Source organism: Gymnoscopelus microlampas (genome assembly GCF_963454915.1).
Source record: "Gymnoscopelus microlampas genome assembly, chromosome: 5".
NCBI classification, from domain to species: Eukaryota; Metazoa; Chordata; class Actinopteri; order Myctophiformes; family Myctophidae; genus Gymnoscopelus; species Gymnoscopelus microlampas.
Genome location: NC_139942.1, coordinates 49,517,395 through 49,534,539, shown reverse-complemented (window position 1 = coordinate 49,534,539; position 17,145 = coordinate 49,517,395). Strand labels below are relative to the sequence as shown.

Below are 17,145 nucleotides of genomic sequence, written 5' to 3'. Positions count from 1 at the left end.
CCGGGCAGAGAGAGAGAGAGAGAGAGAGCGCAGTAGTGTGGCCTTGTGGCTTAACCATGGGTCATAATTCAAGATAGGCACCTTTTAGATGTGGCTTTTAGCAGGGAAAGTCCTACAACTCAATGATGTTATATTGACGTAGTCAGTCGCACACAACACACAAAACAACTGCTGGTCTCTCCAACAAGGTTGAAAGCAGCCTCTGTTGTTGTGATGATGGAAGCATTAGTTATTCACTAATTAACATTATTGTTGGTTTATAATTGCACGTACCTGATGCCTCCTATTGAAATGCCAATGAGGTGTTTCATTGATTGTATACACTTACAGCTTCCAACCAACACCAACCTTGTTTATTGGGCTCGCCTTGTAAATGCATTTAAATTGTCAACATCCTCTGGGGTTTCTCTGTCAGTCATCTACTGTAGTTAGTTGACCATTCTAGGCTAGTTCTCAAAGGACCCTCCCCCCAGGGGTCCAGGATGTGATGACAGGGAGGGGGGGGGGGGGCAGGGGGGGTCCCGAGGAAAATACTTTCGCTGTAATTTAATTAACTAGAAATCTTGCCACTTTAGAGAATTCTCAACACGTGTCGTCCTCCCATTTACACTTACGTAATCCAGTACTAAACCATGTCTGACAACGATCTGCCATACTGGGGAGGGGAGAGGGGGGGGGGGGTTGGATTCCACCCTGGAGCAGCCCTCTGCTATCAGACGGAGGTCTATTGCCTTTTGATGCAATGGTTCTCAAAAGTAGGGTCCGGGGACCCCAATATATATATATACAGTAAACAATATTATATACATCGGGCTATTTGACACTAGCTGATCTACAAGCTCACGACCTGTCACAATAATGCAACACTTTATGAGCTTGTAGGTCTGCTATTTTCAAAACGATCTTGTAAAAACTTGACAAAGTTCTATTGGGGTCCCTGGCACAACATATTTCCAGATGGGTGCCAAATACATACCTATTAAAACCCATTAAGACCTGGAACGCATCTGTGTCGCTTTAGATTTCTTTGGCTATTCAAAAATAGCAGATCTACAAGCTCATAGCGCGGCACCGAGTGCCGTGCTATGAGCTTGTAGATCTGCTATTTTTGAAAAAATCTTGAAAAAAAATGTTTAGATTTTTTTTTTCAAAAAACTGTTAGGATTTAGAAAACATTTTTAAGAATGGCCTCAGGTCTTAATGGGTTAATTTGGGGAGGGGGGGGGGGTGTTTGAGAACCACTGCTCTAGTCTAAAATGTATCTATAAAAAAAACAAAGTTTGACGAGCCCTGATTTGTGCAAAAACTGTGTTCACGTTGTCCTTCTACCTCTGCCTGCAGTCACTTACTGAGACTGGAGCATCCTGGTAAACAGCAGCAGCAGAGAATGGCTGCAGTGGGAACGGACAAGGAGCTCAGCGACTTGCTGGATTTCAGCGCGGTAAGAGAACGATGCACCTGAACACTCACACACTGCTTCCACTCGCTCCGTGTCCTGCTCTTATACGTCCGCTAACATGTTTTTTTGATCCGATCCTTCGGAGAATGGCTGGAATTGACCTTTAACCCATTCAATCCGGGAACACATCTGTGTCATTTTCGATTTTTTTTTTAGCTATAACCATAATTTTATACTTTGGCTATTCAAAATATAGCAGATCTACAAGGTCATAGCGAACATTTTTTACTCAAATCTTTGCTTCTGGGGAGGTCCCTGGAACAACATTTTTTGAGATGGGGGTCGGCGGCCAAATACATATCATTTAGGGTATGATGGTTTTACCCATCAAAATAGGTTGTACGTTTTGAGTTACAAATGTTGTTTAAAAAAAAAAATGTATTCAAAGATTTGCACAAATGTTCAAGATTTTTCAAAAATAGCCAAAAAGTATAAAATAATGGTTATGGCTAATATCTAAAATGACACAGATGCATTCCTGTATTGGGTGGGTTAACCACTTTTCAGAAAATGTAAAAGAAAATAGCCGATCTGCAAAGGTCAGCTGAGCTTGTAGGTCCTCGGCTGTTTTTTTCTGTGAACATTTTGTGCCTCTTAATGACTTTCCCAGAAGAACAGGGATGCCAGGGTTAAAGTCAATAAAGTGGTTAAGAGAATGAAGTCTTGTAGGGTCACAGCAGAACAAGAAGGCTAAACAAATCACCCAGTAGCTCCATGAATGTCTTAAACTGAGGGATTGCAAAGACATAAATTCAGCCCAGAGTTTTTATGACACTGTTGTCTTTGTAGCGAGTCACTTTGGTGTCATTACTGGCTTTAGTCAGAAACTGGAACGAGTTTTTTTTTTTTTTACTTCTTGGCAGTGATGTAGCTGTGCTTCTAAATTCTTATTAGATAGTTTCAATTTGCACCTAATCGACAGTGTTGCCTTTTTTATGTACGGTAAGGGGGGGGAAGACGAATGCAACACATTTGCAGATATACCCATTAAGACCTGAAGAAGCATCTGTGTCACTTTTTCATTTGAGCTAAAAAGAATTATTTTACACTTTGGGCTATTTTTGAAAAATCGAGAAAATGTGTGCAAATTAATATATTTATATTCTTTTAAAGCGAACATTTTTAACTAAAATCTTTGCTTCTGGGGGTCCCTGGATCAACACATTTTGAGATGGGGGTCCGTGGCCAAATTCATATCATTTTGGGGGTCCTTGACATGAAAAAGTTTGAGCACCACTGATATAGAAACATACGTTTTTCAGAAAACTGTTTTTTTTTTTCGATTTTTAGAAGACATTTGTAGAAATCGGCTTCAGGGTTAATGTGCCCAGTGGTTTTTATATTCCCTATGTTTTTTTTCCATTTCAGATGTTTGCTCCACCAGTGTCCTCTGGGAAGGCCCGGCAACAAACGTCACTAGCCAGCGGCCATTTTGGAGGGGGCTCAGGTAAGGCGCTCTACCTTCCCAAATAACATCCATCTCCCTGATTCATATTGTCTCTGTCAGGTGGAAACCTCATAATTATGTCCAAAACTGTTTCCTTTTCAGAATTCAAATTCCAAAACAGCAAAAAAATAGCAGATCTGCAAGCTCAAAACGCGGCACGAAGCGACGCGTTTTGAGCTTGCAGATCTGCTATTTTTTGAGCGGTGTAGCCGCTCCTATAAGTGGGGTTGGGACACCTCATTAGTACACCCTTCGCTGTACTGTGATTGGCTCATAATAGCACACCCCTCTACATTAGTACACCCCTAGCTGTACTGTGATTGGCTGACTCTATTGGCTGACTCTATTCAGCACTGTGATTGGCTAGCGAGACACACGATGAAATTAATAACCAGTATAAATATCACTATGCACTAAAAAAAACGTTTTTTTTTAAGTGAGCTTCCATCAATGTGATGACCACACCGCTCACTTCACACTGGGTGTGATTTTTATACTTTTATGTGTGACGCTGTATTACGATCAAGTAGTAAGGCGTTAATTTATGAAGAAACACAAAAAGTTAAAACATGGAGTTGAGAAGTTTCTGCCCCGACAGCAACGATATGCTTGTTATAAAATGTTTTGTTTTTTTTCTTCTCACATTTGCGAAAACTGTCGGGCAAGTTGTGCTGGTGTGTGCTCTGACGGTTATGTGGATTCCCTTCACCCGGAATACATGGCAATTAAAGTGCCGTCACAACAAAATAAAAACTCACACTCTCTCTCTCTCCTCCTTTCTCTCACCTGAAGCTACTTTAGTGAGGCCATTATTGCTTTGTAATGACACCCCCAATATATCTTGGCAGAGCTACTTGGCAGCAAGGAGGCTGTTTGCTTTCTCAGCAACCCTGTCTTCCAGCACCTAGAATCCACTCCCATTCATTTGCCTGGTGTAAAAGAACTTGGGTGATATATCAATATGATATCAGCGTCATGGTAATTTATTACTAGATGGTAATAACGTGGTTATTATGGCTTAAGTGTTGTCTTTTCTGGGTCCTAACCACTTAACCCATTCAATCGGGGAACGCATCTACAAATGTCTTCTAAATCCTAACCGTTTTCTGAAAAACGTATGTTGCTATAATATCAGTGGTTCTCAAACGTTTTCACGTCAAGGACCCCCAAAATTATATGTATTTGGCCGCGCACCCCCCATCTGAAAATATTTAGTTCCAGGGACCCCCCAGAAGCAAAGATTTGAGTTAAAAATGTTCGCTTAAAAAAAATAATATATATATTCAAAGATTTGCACACATTTTTCACGATTAAAAAAAAATAGCCAAATAAATCTAAAATGACACAGATGCGTTGCACTGCAACACGATGTGAGTTTGTAGATCTGCAATTTTTATTTGCGAAAATCACCTATAATGATATGCCCAGAATAGGGATTAATGTGGTTAAAGACTGCATTGCATTAAAGTGATACAAATTGCGTAATCTATAGACCGTTGCAGCTGAGTGAAATGAACATGGAAGGCCTCTCTACCTGTTCATGGTCATCATTATCGACATTACCAACCATACATTCTGAAAATGTGTAAACAAACATCTCATGAAAGCACCAATAAGTCAATCACATTATCGCAATCAAAGTTATACGGTCAAAATGTCCTACAATAGTGTGATTTTAAAGGAGCTTTATTTGCATGAGAAACCTTACGTTTACATTGCCAAAGCAAGTGTCAAAATATAATAAAAACGGTTTAAAATGGAGAAAGTATATACAGTTGGAGGGGGAACAGCGTTGTGTAAACAGAGCTATGTCACATTGCGTCGTTTTATACATGTTATATATACAGGGTATAAAGCTTTTTGAGACAAATAGCAGCAATCTTTTGCAGTCACTTTGAGAGAAATAGCAGCATAGTTTCTCAAAACTATTAGAAAAAAAGTATACAAAAAATATATGCGTTTCAAAGGTGTTTATGTGTGCAGTAGGTCTAGAGGTCTACTCGGTACAGGTTAGTAGTCCTTAGGGTGGTTGTATTCCATCAGCTAACCGTCTTTTATCGCAACAGTTCACAAATCTTGCTGTTGTGTTTGCACATTGTTGTATTTCTCCCAGTAGGTAGCCTATGGGAGGTTTCTTTCGTTGGTCATGTTTTCAAACTCACTTTGGGTGTCAATCCCCAAAATATCATCACATTATCACAATCAAAATTATACGGTCGAAATGTCATCCAGCATCACCCACCCAGCGCTGTGGTGTGGTGTAGTGTTTTGAACGACAGCCAGAAAGAGGATGTTTATTCCCATTCATTCTTCAGTGCCAGAAGATGCGGGTGACTCTAGATCATTGGTTCTCAAAAGTGGGGTCCGGGGACCCCCAGGGGTCCTTGAGGGAGTTCCAGGGGGCCCCCAGCTAAATGATAGATTCAATTTGGTTCCATTTGTACACTCTCAGAGTTAAATTGACATAGATTTTACAATATAAATTGCGGTCCAAGTGATAGAAATGCCATTAAATGGGGGTCCGTAGCCCTAATGCATGTCAAACTGGGGGTCCTTGAAATTTAAAATGGTTGAGAATCACTGCTAGAGCTGTAAAAAATCTTCTCTTATGGGGGGTCCCTGGCATATCTTTTCAAATGGGGGTCCGCATGCTAATAAGTGTCAATTTGGGGGTCCTTGACATGAAAAAGTTTGAGAACCACTGCTCTAGATCACAGGTAGTTGGGAAGACGTTCGGAGGCTTTGATATGACCAGGCATAGAGTCATCATCATCAACCTCTCCTCTCCTCTCCCAGCTCATAACGCTCCTCTCCTCCTTGGTGTCCCTTCCCTCACCTTCTCTCAGCTGTCGCCACTCCATCATCACACTCTCACCCCTGGTTGGGGAGGACAAAAGGGACGACAGTGCGGGGGGGGGGGGGGTGGATGGGAACGGACGGGACCAATTAATCCTTCGCTCCTTTAACCCGTTAAGACCGTGAACGCATCTGTGCCATCTTTAGGTTTCTTTGGCTATTCCAAAATAGCAGATATACAAGCTCATGAGTTCGTAGATCTGCAATTTTTTTAAAATCATGATTATTTTTTTTTACAAATCTTTGAATATATACAGTATGTTTTAAAGCGAACATTTTGTGCTTCTGGGGGTCCCTGGAACAACATATTTTGAGATGGGGGTCCGCGGCCAAATACATATAATGTTGGGTGGTCCTTGACATGGAAAAGTTGGAGCACCACTGATATTGCAACATACTGTTAGGATTTAGAAAACATTTTTAGATATGTATTTGACCCCTATTTCAGAATGTTTTGTTCCAGGGACCCCTCCCAGAAGCAAAGATTTGACTTACAAATGTTCGCTTTAAAAAAAAATTATATATATTCAAAGATTTGCACAAATATTCACGATTTTTCAAAAATAGCAGATATACAAGCTTGTATATCTGCTATTTTCGAATAGCCCAAAGAAATCTAAAAAAAATACACGGATGCGTTACCGGATTGAATGGCTTAAACGGGTGAAAAACTCTTCTTCCCCTCTTGTGTTTTCGGGGTAATCTCGCACCCTGAACGTTTGAACCCCGTCAGGATTCACACGTTTTTCCCCCTGAAATCCAACCGTCAGCTCAACTCTCTACCTCTGCCAAAAGCACCCCCCCCCCCCCCTCTCAGAGGTGGTGGCGTGGGATCGGTGTGCGTAGCGGTACAGCTGATTTTGACAAGTCAGCCATATTGTCTCTCCACAAGATAAGACCCCCCCCCCACCTCCTTCTCAATCACATACATACCTGTATACATACAAATAGTGGTGGGAAAAAAAGTTCATTTCAGTGAACGAACGATTTCGTTCACGTTCGCGGCAAGGATTCGTTCAAATGATTCGTTAACGTTCTCGTTCAGTAGCGCTATTTTCTAGCGTTCAAAATGTACTCGAGTAAAAGTACAAACGTTTTGGCATCAAAATATACTTAAAGTACCAAAAGTAAAAGTGCTAACATATTTGAAAATAGCCGATCTACAAGCTCACAACGCGTTGTGAGCTTGTAGATCTGCTATTTTCAAATAGCCTAGGTATAAAATAGGGTAGTGCTAAAGTGGTTAATGTGTGTTTTATAATGTGTGTAAAACACCATCGCGGGAGCGTTTTGTTTTTACGTCGCGCGTGAACCTAACAGTTTCAGAAAGTGAACGAGCTCGTTCACGTTCGCGGCAAATGAACTAGTTCTTCTTCGAACGAATCGATCATGAGCGACACATCACTACATACAAAGAAGCCTTTTCCTATTTCCATTTCTAGCATAGCGTGACCGACCGCAGCATGGTGGACCGCCCTGCATTAACCCTATTCTGTCACCTTCATACCTCCAGCAGCACGTGTACAGTACACACACGCCTGTTCAGGTAGCAAGCAGAAATGAAACAGGATATCAGTGGAAAAAACCTTGTACGTCCCAAAAAAAAAAACATTACTTTTTAAATTATTTAAAAAAAAAAAGGATTTAAAGGGATAGTTCACCCCAAAAAAGTACTTATATTCTATCAATTACACACCCCATGAAGCCTTGGAATTCATGGAGATTTATTTTGTTTTTGTCGCATTCCCGAGCCAATCATTTGATGTCCGGCGGAAAGATGCTAATGTCTCCTGTAGGAGACACAAAGTTGACACTTTGTGTCTCCTACCGGGGCCCCCGCCCGCCGGTCATCAAATCATTGGCTCAGGAATGTGACAAAAACTAAAAAATCTCCATGAATTCAAGTCTTAATGGGGTGTGTAATCAATAGGGAAAAAAAGTCATTTTGGGGGTGAACTGTCCCTTTAAAACAGTGAAAATAGCCCAATCTACAAGCTTGTAGATAGGGCTACTTTCCTTCTCTATTTTTGTGTGACACTCCTGTATGATGAAGTAGGGCATTCGTTTGCGGAAACCCCCCCCCCCCAAATAACCCCATTGAAATATTGGAGATACAATGTTTTTGCCCAGACAGCGATGATATTGAAGATGCGGAGCGCTAAGATGAAAGTCAAGGCAAGCAGTGTGTGTGTGTGTGTGTGAGAGTTTGTATTACTAAATCTGTGAGGACCAAGTGTATACAGTATATAGTAGAATTTGAGAAAATTTGACATTGTGAGGAACCATTTTCCTGGTCCTTAGTCCTTACAAGGAAAATGGTTGTATAAAAAAAAAGAAAAGAAGATTTTTTGAGATATATGTTTACAAATAGGAAAAGATTCAGGTTGAGTTCAGGATTAGACATTTAGCGGGTTAAGTTTGGGGGGTTTGGAATTAGAGTTAAACATGATTTGTACTATAGTTGCGTTGCCAGTGTCATGCACTGAAAAATTGCTGATCTATAAGCTCATAAGGTGTGAGCTTGTAGATCTGCTATTTTTCGGGATTTAGGCTTTAGGCCTATATCTTTTTTAAAGATGCCATTCATAAAATCGATGTCCTAAAATGTTGATGTCCTCGCAAGTAAAGTAATACAAACCACTGTGTGTGTGTGTGTGTGTGTGTGTGTGTGTGTGTGTGTTTGGATGTGTAGGTTGAAAGAAAGGAGGGGGTGGGGGGGGTCTATTTCTTGTGTTCACTTTGAGGGGGCACTTTACTGTAAGGTGTTCTTTTGTGGCAGCCAAGGTGTGCGCGGCTTCGGCTTCGCTTTACAAAGAGCGAGACGTTGGCTGTTATCAGTCCAACGGCTGCTGCCTGGTATTGTTTCACAGCGTTTTCGCACAGAGGGCTGCAACACAATGCTAACGCTGGGTTGCTTTAGACAAAAGGCACAGGTCACTGAAAAAAAAAAAGGGACCGGAGAGTCAAGCCAGCATATGTGGGCTTGGGGAGGGGGTATTGGTTTCACTGTGGTGTAAAGTAACTAAGTACATTTACTTTACTGGAGTATTTCCAGTACTCCACTACATCTCAGAGGCAAATATTGTACTTTTACTCCACTACAATTATTTGAAAACTTTAGATACTAGTTACTTTAGTAGATTTTGTTTATTATTACAAAACATACATTAACCACTTCAACCCTATATACATTTCGGCCATTTGAAAATAGCCGATCTACAAGCTCACAATGCATCGCGATGCGACGCATTGTAGATCTGCTATTTTCAAAAGATTGTATACATTTGAAAACTTGTGAAACGGGACCTTCTGCATAATGAGCACTTTCAACTTTTGGTACTTTAAGTACATTTTGATGCCAATACGTATGTACTTTAACTCAAGTACATTTAGAATTCTGGACTTTTACTTGTAACGGATGTATTTCTACATTGCAGTATTGACACTTTTACTTCAGTAAACAATTTGAGTAATTTTCCCACCACTGTTGGTTTCACTGTGGAAGCTCTACTCTACTCCCAGTCGCTGCTGCATTATGGGCAGTATGGTATAGGCCGTCTCTCCACTGGAATACTGACTATTAGGAATAATATACCATACTATAGTATAGTACTATATACTATAGCATACATCGCTCCACTGTTATAAATATAGTTTGTCGGGCAGAAACCTCCTAGTTCCATATTCTAACCTTTTTTGCGTTTTATTTTGTAAATGAATGCCCCTACTTGATCACACCACTGCGTCACACAGAAGTAGCAGATCTACAAGCTTGAAACGCGGCACGAAGTGACGCGTTTTCAGCTTGTAGATCTGCTACTTTTGATACTTTTTAATCCTGAAAAGTAACAGTTGTGGACCACCCGACAGAGACGATATGTTTAACCACGTTAACACACTGGCATCCCTGTTTTTGGGCAAATGCATTTTAGCAAACAAACCCCAAATCAGCCATTTTTCAGAAATCGTGAAAATCGCTGATCTACAAGCTCACAACGCAATGCGTTGTGAGCTTGTAGATCGGCGATTGTTCTGCTATTCGTCGTACGAAGTACATACTGTATAGGGCTTAAGTATTTCAATGAACAACGTGTGTGAAAAAAAATAACACGTTGAGGATATCAGATGTTATTATTTGTGGTGGATCTTATCTCTCAGCGTGAGAGAGATAACATTTCCTGTGCTAAGTAACGTGGAAGTAACAGTACATTATCATTTTGTGTAATTCGATAAGGGAACTCATCATATTACCCAGCAGCGCGTATTTCACAGAATTTAACAGGTCTGCGGGTGTGGATTCTCTTACGTTGTTGTATTCTCGTTTCCCTAGAAGGTGTTTCTTTCCTTCTTGTCGTTTTGATCAGAGTTTGTTTTGTTTACATTCCTGTGTTTTGTAAAAGGAGATGCCATGTGTGGTGGAGGTGGAGGAGGAGGAGGTGGGGGAGATGTTTTATACATTTATTAGCCTTTCCCCCCCCAGCAGCATGATTAAGGCTTGGGATTAGTGATTAACCGATTCTTTACTATCAACCCTCTGTGATTTAAGACGTCACGGTTATATAACCGTAGTAGAGGCTCACTCAGTGAGTGTAAAGGCTCAGCAGCAGCACTGTATGTACAGACCTTTTACACTTTGTTGATTTTAATTGAGTTATTTTGTATGTACTGCTGTATTATTTGTGTTTTTGAAATGCAACCAATGTTAAGCAGAAGCCAACAAAGCAGATGTTGTTGGGAAATAAAACCTCTTTTACGAATGCTTTATGTGATCTTAAGACATGATTTGTATTAACATGATTATTAACAGGGTAGTACAGTGAAAGGTTATTCTAAAAGGATAACACAAAAAGCCCCAGGCTTGTTTATATTGTGGTCCTTAATTGTTTCTCAGACTATAATCGTTACCTTCGACATCCCTAGTTTGGATTGGGTCAGGAGGATTCTGTCTAGTTTGTGATTGGGTCAGGAAGATTCAGTCTAGTTTGTGATTGGGTCAGGAGGATTCAGTCTAGTTTGTGATTGGGTTAGGCGGATTCAGTCTAGTTTGTGATTGGGTCAGGAGGATTCAGTCTCTAGTTTGGATTGGGTCAGGAGGATTCTGTCTAGTTTGTGATTGGGTCAGGAAGATTCAGTCTAGTTTGTGATTGGGTCAGGAGGATTCAGTCTAGTTTGTGATTGGGTCAGGAGGATTCGGTCTGGCTTGGATTGGGTCAGGAGGATTCAGTCTAGTTTGTGATTGGGTTAGGCGGATTCAGTCTAGTTTGTGATTGGGTCAGGAGGATTCAGTCTAGTTTGTGATTGGGTTAGGCGGATTCAGTCTAGTTTGTGATTGGGTCAGGAGGATTCAGTCTCTAGTTTGGATTGGGTCAGGAGGATTCAGTCTAGTTTGTGATTGGGTCAGGAGGATTCAGTCTAGTTTGTGATTGGGTCAGGAGGATTCAGTCTAGTTTGTGATTGGGTCAGCGTTGTGAAATTGTAGATCGGCTATTTTCAAATAGCCAAAGTTTAATTAGGGCTGAAGTGGTTGATGTAGCCTATGTTTTGTAATAATAATCAAATATCTCTGAGATGTTGTGGAGTAAAGGTATAGAAAATTGGAAATACCCCAGCAAAGTAAAAGTACCTCAAATTTGTACTTAAGTACAGACTACAGTACTTGAGTGCATGTACTTAGTTACTTTCCATCACTGTGGCTTCCAGGAGGATATATCTCCTCAGGTTGTGGTGTCTGGTCTGACATGTCTTACTTTGGTTGTGCTGCTATAGACTGTCAGTGCTGCCGGGCTCATTCACGCCTCACTAGGTCGTAAGTAAGTCAACATCATCCATCTTTCAGAGGCTCTGCTTTCATTTACGGTGAGGCCAGAAACCGAGAGTTTCTGAAAGTTTATTTTTAAACTGGTTTTGGTGCTGAAATTGCAGAAATGGAATGTGTGAAAATTTGCATGAATTTCCTATTCTTCAACGTTGTGACTTCTTCTTAGATCAGAGACGTGTGACATGACCAGATTTGTTTGTTAAATGGAATTCCCTACAGCAGCACAGCGAGGCTTCACAGGCCGTACATACCACTGCGTTGGAAGAAAAAAGAAATGTAGAAATGTTTTAGTATTGCAGTGGTGGAAAACGTATTCCGAATTTTTACTTAAGTAAAAGTATTAATACTGCAAGGTAGAAATTACAAGCAAAAGTCCGGAATTCAAAATGTACTTGAGTAAAAGTACAACAGTATTGGTATAAAAATTTACTTAAAGTACCAAAAGTAAAAGCACTCATTATGCAGAATGTACCCTTTTCAAGTTTTCAAATGTATAAAAAATATTTTGAAAATAGCAGATCTACAAGCTCACAATGCGTCGCATCGTGACGCATTGTGAGCTTGTAGATCGGCTATTTTCAAATGGCCGAAATGTATATAGGACTGAAGTGGTTAATGTATGTTTTGTAATAATAATCCAAATCTACAAAGTAACTAGTAACTCTCAAGTTTTCAAATAATTGTAGTGCAGTAAAAGTACAATATTTTCCTCTGAGATGTAGTGGAGTAGAAGTAAAAAATAATGAAAATTGGAAATGCTCCAGTAAAGTAAAAATACCTAAAAATTGTACATAAGTACAGTACTTGAGTAAATGTACTTAGGTACACCACTGCTAGTCAGAACAAGGTTCCTTTCTCCTCTTTGCGGTATAGACTATGTGAACTTTTATCCAGAGGGGACACGTCGTCGCGTGTATTACTGATGTATTACTGATGTATCGCGTTTGCGGCGTGTATGACTTAGTTGTCTGACTTATAAGTGACTCACAAGATAAAGCCGCTCGCTCGGCCCCTGTGTGTTATTGTACATTGTTAGTATTTCATTAAGGACGTTCGGCTCTCTCGAGACTTAGGACCCTGACATCATCCCTTTGTGTCTGCCTGCGTGACTCACGCTAACGGTGGAAGGAAGAGGGTGTCTAGGGCAAAAAAGGCAACGCTCAGTCAGTTATAGGTGCCTGGGGCAAGTCTCCCTGTAAAAAAAAAAAGAAAAGAAGGGAGATGAGGTGTGTGCGTGTGTGCGTGTGCGCAAGTTGAGCCAATGTATGTGCGTGAGTTTTTTTAACTGTGAAGCCTGTGACTCAGGCTGACTGTGTGTTTCCAGTATCTCTTCCTGTGTAATTATAGACTAGCCGTGCTTAAAGGGGCGTTGTGTGCTTGGGAGGAGAAGTGCATTGGGGTTCACCGGAGAATTTGTCTGGCCTTGCTCACCCTGCCTCCCAGCTTCTCTCTCTCTCTCTCTCTGTCTATCCCAACAAGTCATGGTAGTAGCTTCCCTAACACATTAAGACCTGGAACGCGCATCTGTGTAACTTTTTGATTTGAGCTAAAAAAGCATTATTTTACACTTTGGCTATTCAAAAATAGCAGATATACAAGCTCATAGCACGGCACCGAGTGCCGCGCTATGAGCTTGTACATCTGCTATTTTGTGTGCAAATTAATATATTTATATTCTTCTAAAGAGACCATTTTTAACTCAAATCTTTGCTTCTGGGGGGTCCCTGGAACAACATATTTTGAGATGGGGGGTCCGCGGTCAAATACATATCATTTTGGGGGTCCTTGACATGAAAAGGTTTGAGAACCACTGATGTAGAAACATACGTTTTTTTCCAGAATACTGTTGGGACTTAAAAGACATTTCTAGAGTCGGCTTCAGGTCTTAATGGGCTAAAGACCCAAGCCTTCTCAACAATAGCTGCCACAATGGCTCTTAGTTTTGACACATCTCACCCACCGGTCTCTCTCGGGAACCGGAAATGGCATTGTGATTATGTTGGATATGAAATGAAATCAGGGACTGATGCAGAGTTTTTTTTTTGTTTTGCGTTGGTTGAATTTCAAACGACGGGTGTTGTGTTTCTCAAAGGCGTTGCTGTGGTTTGTATGAAGCTAGACTTCTGTTGGCCTGACACTCGGTGGGTTTTATCTATTCAGTAGTGATTGTCGGGGCTGTCATGGTAACGACTCCGTTCTCCAAGCCATTTGATTTTTTTTTTTTCTTGGCCACAAACAAAAAGGATTCAACTTTAAACGAGTCTTTCACTTATTCTCTCCTTCATCTGCTTTTTATCACCTCTGATCTGTAAATTAGACGGCAAAATGCAGGAATCCTTGTGCGTAGTATATAAGCATCAAAGCAACGAAAGCATATTCTGCTCCGTAGTTCCTCACCTCTCTCTCTCTCTCTCTCTCTCTCTCTCTCTCTCTCTCTCTCTCTCTCTCTGCCGTTTATTCTTTCAGCACTTCATAATTGTAGCCTGGACCCCACATTGCCAAAGTGTTTGGCCCTGCGGGGGGAAGAAAGAATACACTATGAAGTGTGCGTTTACGTCTTAACCCGCTAGATCCGGGTAACGCGTCTCTGTCGTTGTAGACTTCTATGTCTATTCAAAAATGTTGCAGATATACAACCTCATAGCACGGCACCAAGTGCAGCGCTATGAGCTTGTAGATCTGCAATTTTTTTTGAACGATTCTGAAAATTTGTGCAAATCTTTGAATATATATTCTGCAAATGTCTTCTAAATCCTAACCGTTTTTTTTTTCATGTCAAGGACCCTCAAAATCATATGCGTTTGTCTGCAGACCCTCGTCACAAAATATTTACTTCCAGATCTACAAGCTCGTAGCTACAAGCTTGTATATCTGCTATTTTTGAATAGCCAAAGAAATCAAAAAATGACAGAGATGCGTTCCCAGATTGAATGGGGTTATAATAACCCTAGTACTATGGATTCTTCCACACAGCCATCCATGGATTCCCAAGCAACGTCTTTCCCAATTCCTCGTACGTGTCAACCCCGCCGCAACCCCCCCTATAGCTCCCTGGAGAAAGTATTTCTAGAAGCAGGGGGGGGATGGGGGGGTTTGTGATGTCGAGCTACCTGCGGAGCAGCACCCTGCTATTGTTCAATTGAATGGCGTCAGTTCAGATGTCAGTCTTCTTTGCTTTGCACCTGTCAGTCTGACTCAAAAGAGGTGGTGAGATGATACCGAGAATGTGCGTTTCCTAGCTAGCGGCTACGCGGGTCATTCTTCAGAATCTTCACATAGCTCCGTTTTTAAAGTTTAGTTTGACTGCTGTTTGTCTTTGTTTTAAAGGCCACTAATAAAACCTTACTCACCTCTAAATAATTGGCTTATTTCCCCCCTCCTACAGGCCACTAGCCCTGATTTTATTGACCAGTCATGTTGTTAATGACAATAGGTGCTGGAGGCTTTCTAAGTAAACCTTGTTCTGGTCAGTACTTGTAAACATTTAAGCCCTATTATATACTTGGTCGTACGACAAATAGGGTAGAATAGACGATCTGCTATTCGCCAATTTTCGTAATGACATTCCCAAACCAGGGACACCAGGTTGAAAGCTTAACCCATTAAGACCTGAGGCCAATTCTGCAAACGTCTTCTGAATCCCAACAGTATTCTGAAAAACGTGTGTTTCTATATCAGTGGTGCTAGACCTGTTCATGTCAAGGACCCCCAAAATTATATGTATTTGGCCACCGACTCCCAATATGTTGTTCAAGGGACCCCCAGAAGCAAAGATTCGAGTTAAAAATGTTCGCTTTAAAACAATATATATTCAAATATTTGCACACATTTTCACGATTTTTCAAAAATAGCAGATCTACAAGCTCGTAGCGCGGCACTCGGTGCCGCGCTATGAGCTTGTATATCTGATATTTTTGAATAGCCAAAGTGTAAAATAATGCTTTTTTTTTTAGCTCAAATCAAAACGTGACACAGATGCGTTCCAGGTCTTAATGGGTTAAAGGCTCAACCCGTGTATATTATGCAAGTAAACAAAAAGAAAATTGCATTACGAGGATCACATTTTTCTTTTTGAGGTTGGGGCGCCGTCGATTGTTGTGATATATTATCGACAGCGTGTGACAGCTACGTATGCACAGGACATGCATAATATTATGTTCTGCATAATTCTGGAGCACTGGGGGCTCGTTAACGCAAGGAACAGAAAAATGCGTATTTTGCGACTTTTCACATTTATACACGTTTCATAATCAAGAACGCAAAACGCACGTTCTTTACAACTAGAGTCTCGGGGGGCTACGGCCCCCTCGACCCCAGCCGCGCACGGGGCTCTAGGGCTGTGAGGGCGCGCTTATTTTGGGGTACCAAAATGGTGGGATAGAACTGTGCAACAATTGATGTGTGACAGGGAGGGAAAAGAAATTTGATTATGGTGATTTTTTTATTTATTTTTTCTATGGGATTTTTTTTGAACGTTTTCGCTTTCTTTTCCTTGATTGACGTGGCGGGTGACAGTTGACCATATCGCGGGGAGGACGAAGACGTCGTCTTCCTTCATATCCTATTCCGCCGATGTCGCGTCCATAGATCACAGTTGTCACGGCAATCCAAGCAGCTTCCTGCGCTGCTCTGGACCCATCACTCCTGTTCAACTGCTGATCCTGTCATGATTTAAGCCCCCCCACCACCCACCCCTCGCCCCCCACCTCCCCCCCTCTTCCCTCCCCCATCTCCGCGTTTTAATTAGACAACAAAACAAAAAATATGAATATTCATAGAGCGGAGCCTCATTAATATGCACAATTATGCAAATCAGCACGCAATTAAGCTTCAGCTCGCGCCCCCCAGAGATGCTGCGTTGCGGTACGAGAGGAGACTGAGAGAGAGAGAGAGAGAGAGAGGGAGAGAGAGGGGGACAGACAGGAATTTCTGCTTCACCGGTTTTTAAAATCACTCTCTTTCTTTTTTCTCCTCCTTTTTTTCCCCCCCCAGTCCAAATTCAACCCCCACTGTCTCCTCCTGTCTCAAAGCTGTTGTTCTCTAGTCTGGTTCAGGAGGGAGAAGAAGAAGAAATGTGTTGTTTTGTTGTAAATAATGTTGGTTTGTGAGCCCTCCAAATCTCCGACAAACCTGATATAAACTCATAGTCGTACATCAAAAAATAGCTGATCCACAAGCTTGTCGTGTGATCTGTTAGATCTGTTTGTTTTTTCACGATGCGCGGCACCTTTTCCGATGCGCGGCACCAAAACGAGCAAACCCGAGTATATATAAATCGAGCCAAAAAGTGTGTTTAGGGCCAACTGTGACAGAACGAACGGCTGTGAGCGAGTGAGTGAGTGACTGTTGCCATGGAAAAAAACGTAAAGGAGCAGAGAGAGAGAGAGAGAGAGAGAGAGAGAGAGAGAGAGAGAGAAGTGGAGGAGATATTGAAGAAGAATGTCGAGGAGGATTCTTCTGGAAGAAGCCTCACTCACATCCCATCACATCACGCCGGGTGTTAATTATTCAAAACTTCCTACAGCTCATCATCATAACCACGCTGCCTATATGTGACGGCTCTGT

At 41.4% G+C, this 17,145-nt stretch overlaps 1 protein-coding gene across 3 annotated transcripts in view; it reads left to right on the top strand.

The window, feature by feature from the left end:
- The window catches only part of tcf3a (transcription factor 3a), a 52,137-nt gene that overhangs the window by 2,996 nt on the left and 31,996 nt on the right, over nucleotides 1-17,145 (top strand). For all 3 annotated transcript variants that reach the window (XM_084058196.1, XM_084058195.1, XM_084058194.1), the window contains exons 3-4: nucleotides 1,342-1,441; nucleotides 2,828-2,906. In XM_084058196.1, coding sequence (XP_083914322.1) covers nucleotides 1,342-1,441; nucleotides 2,828-2,906 — 179 coding nt within the window. The remainder of the gene's footprint in view (nucleotides 1-1,341; nucleotides 1,442-2,827; nucleotides 2,907-17,145) is intronic.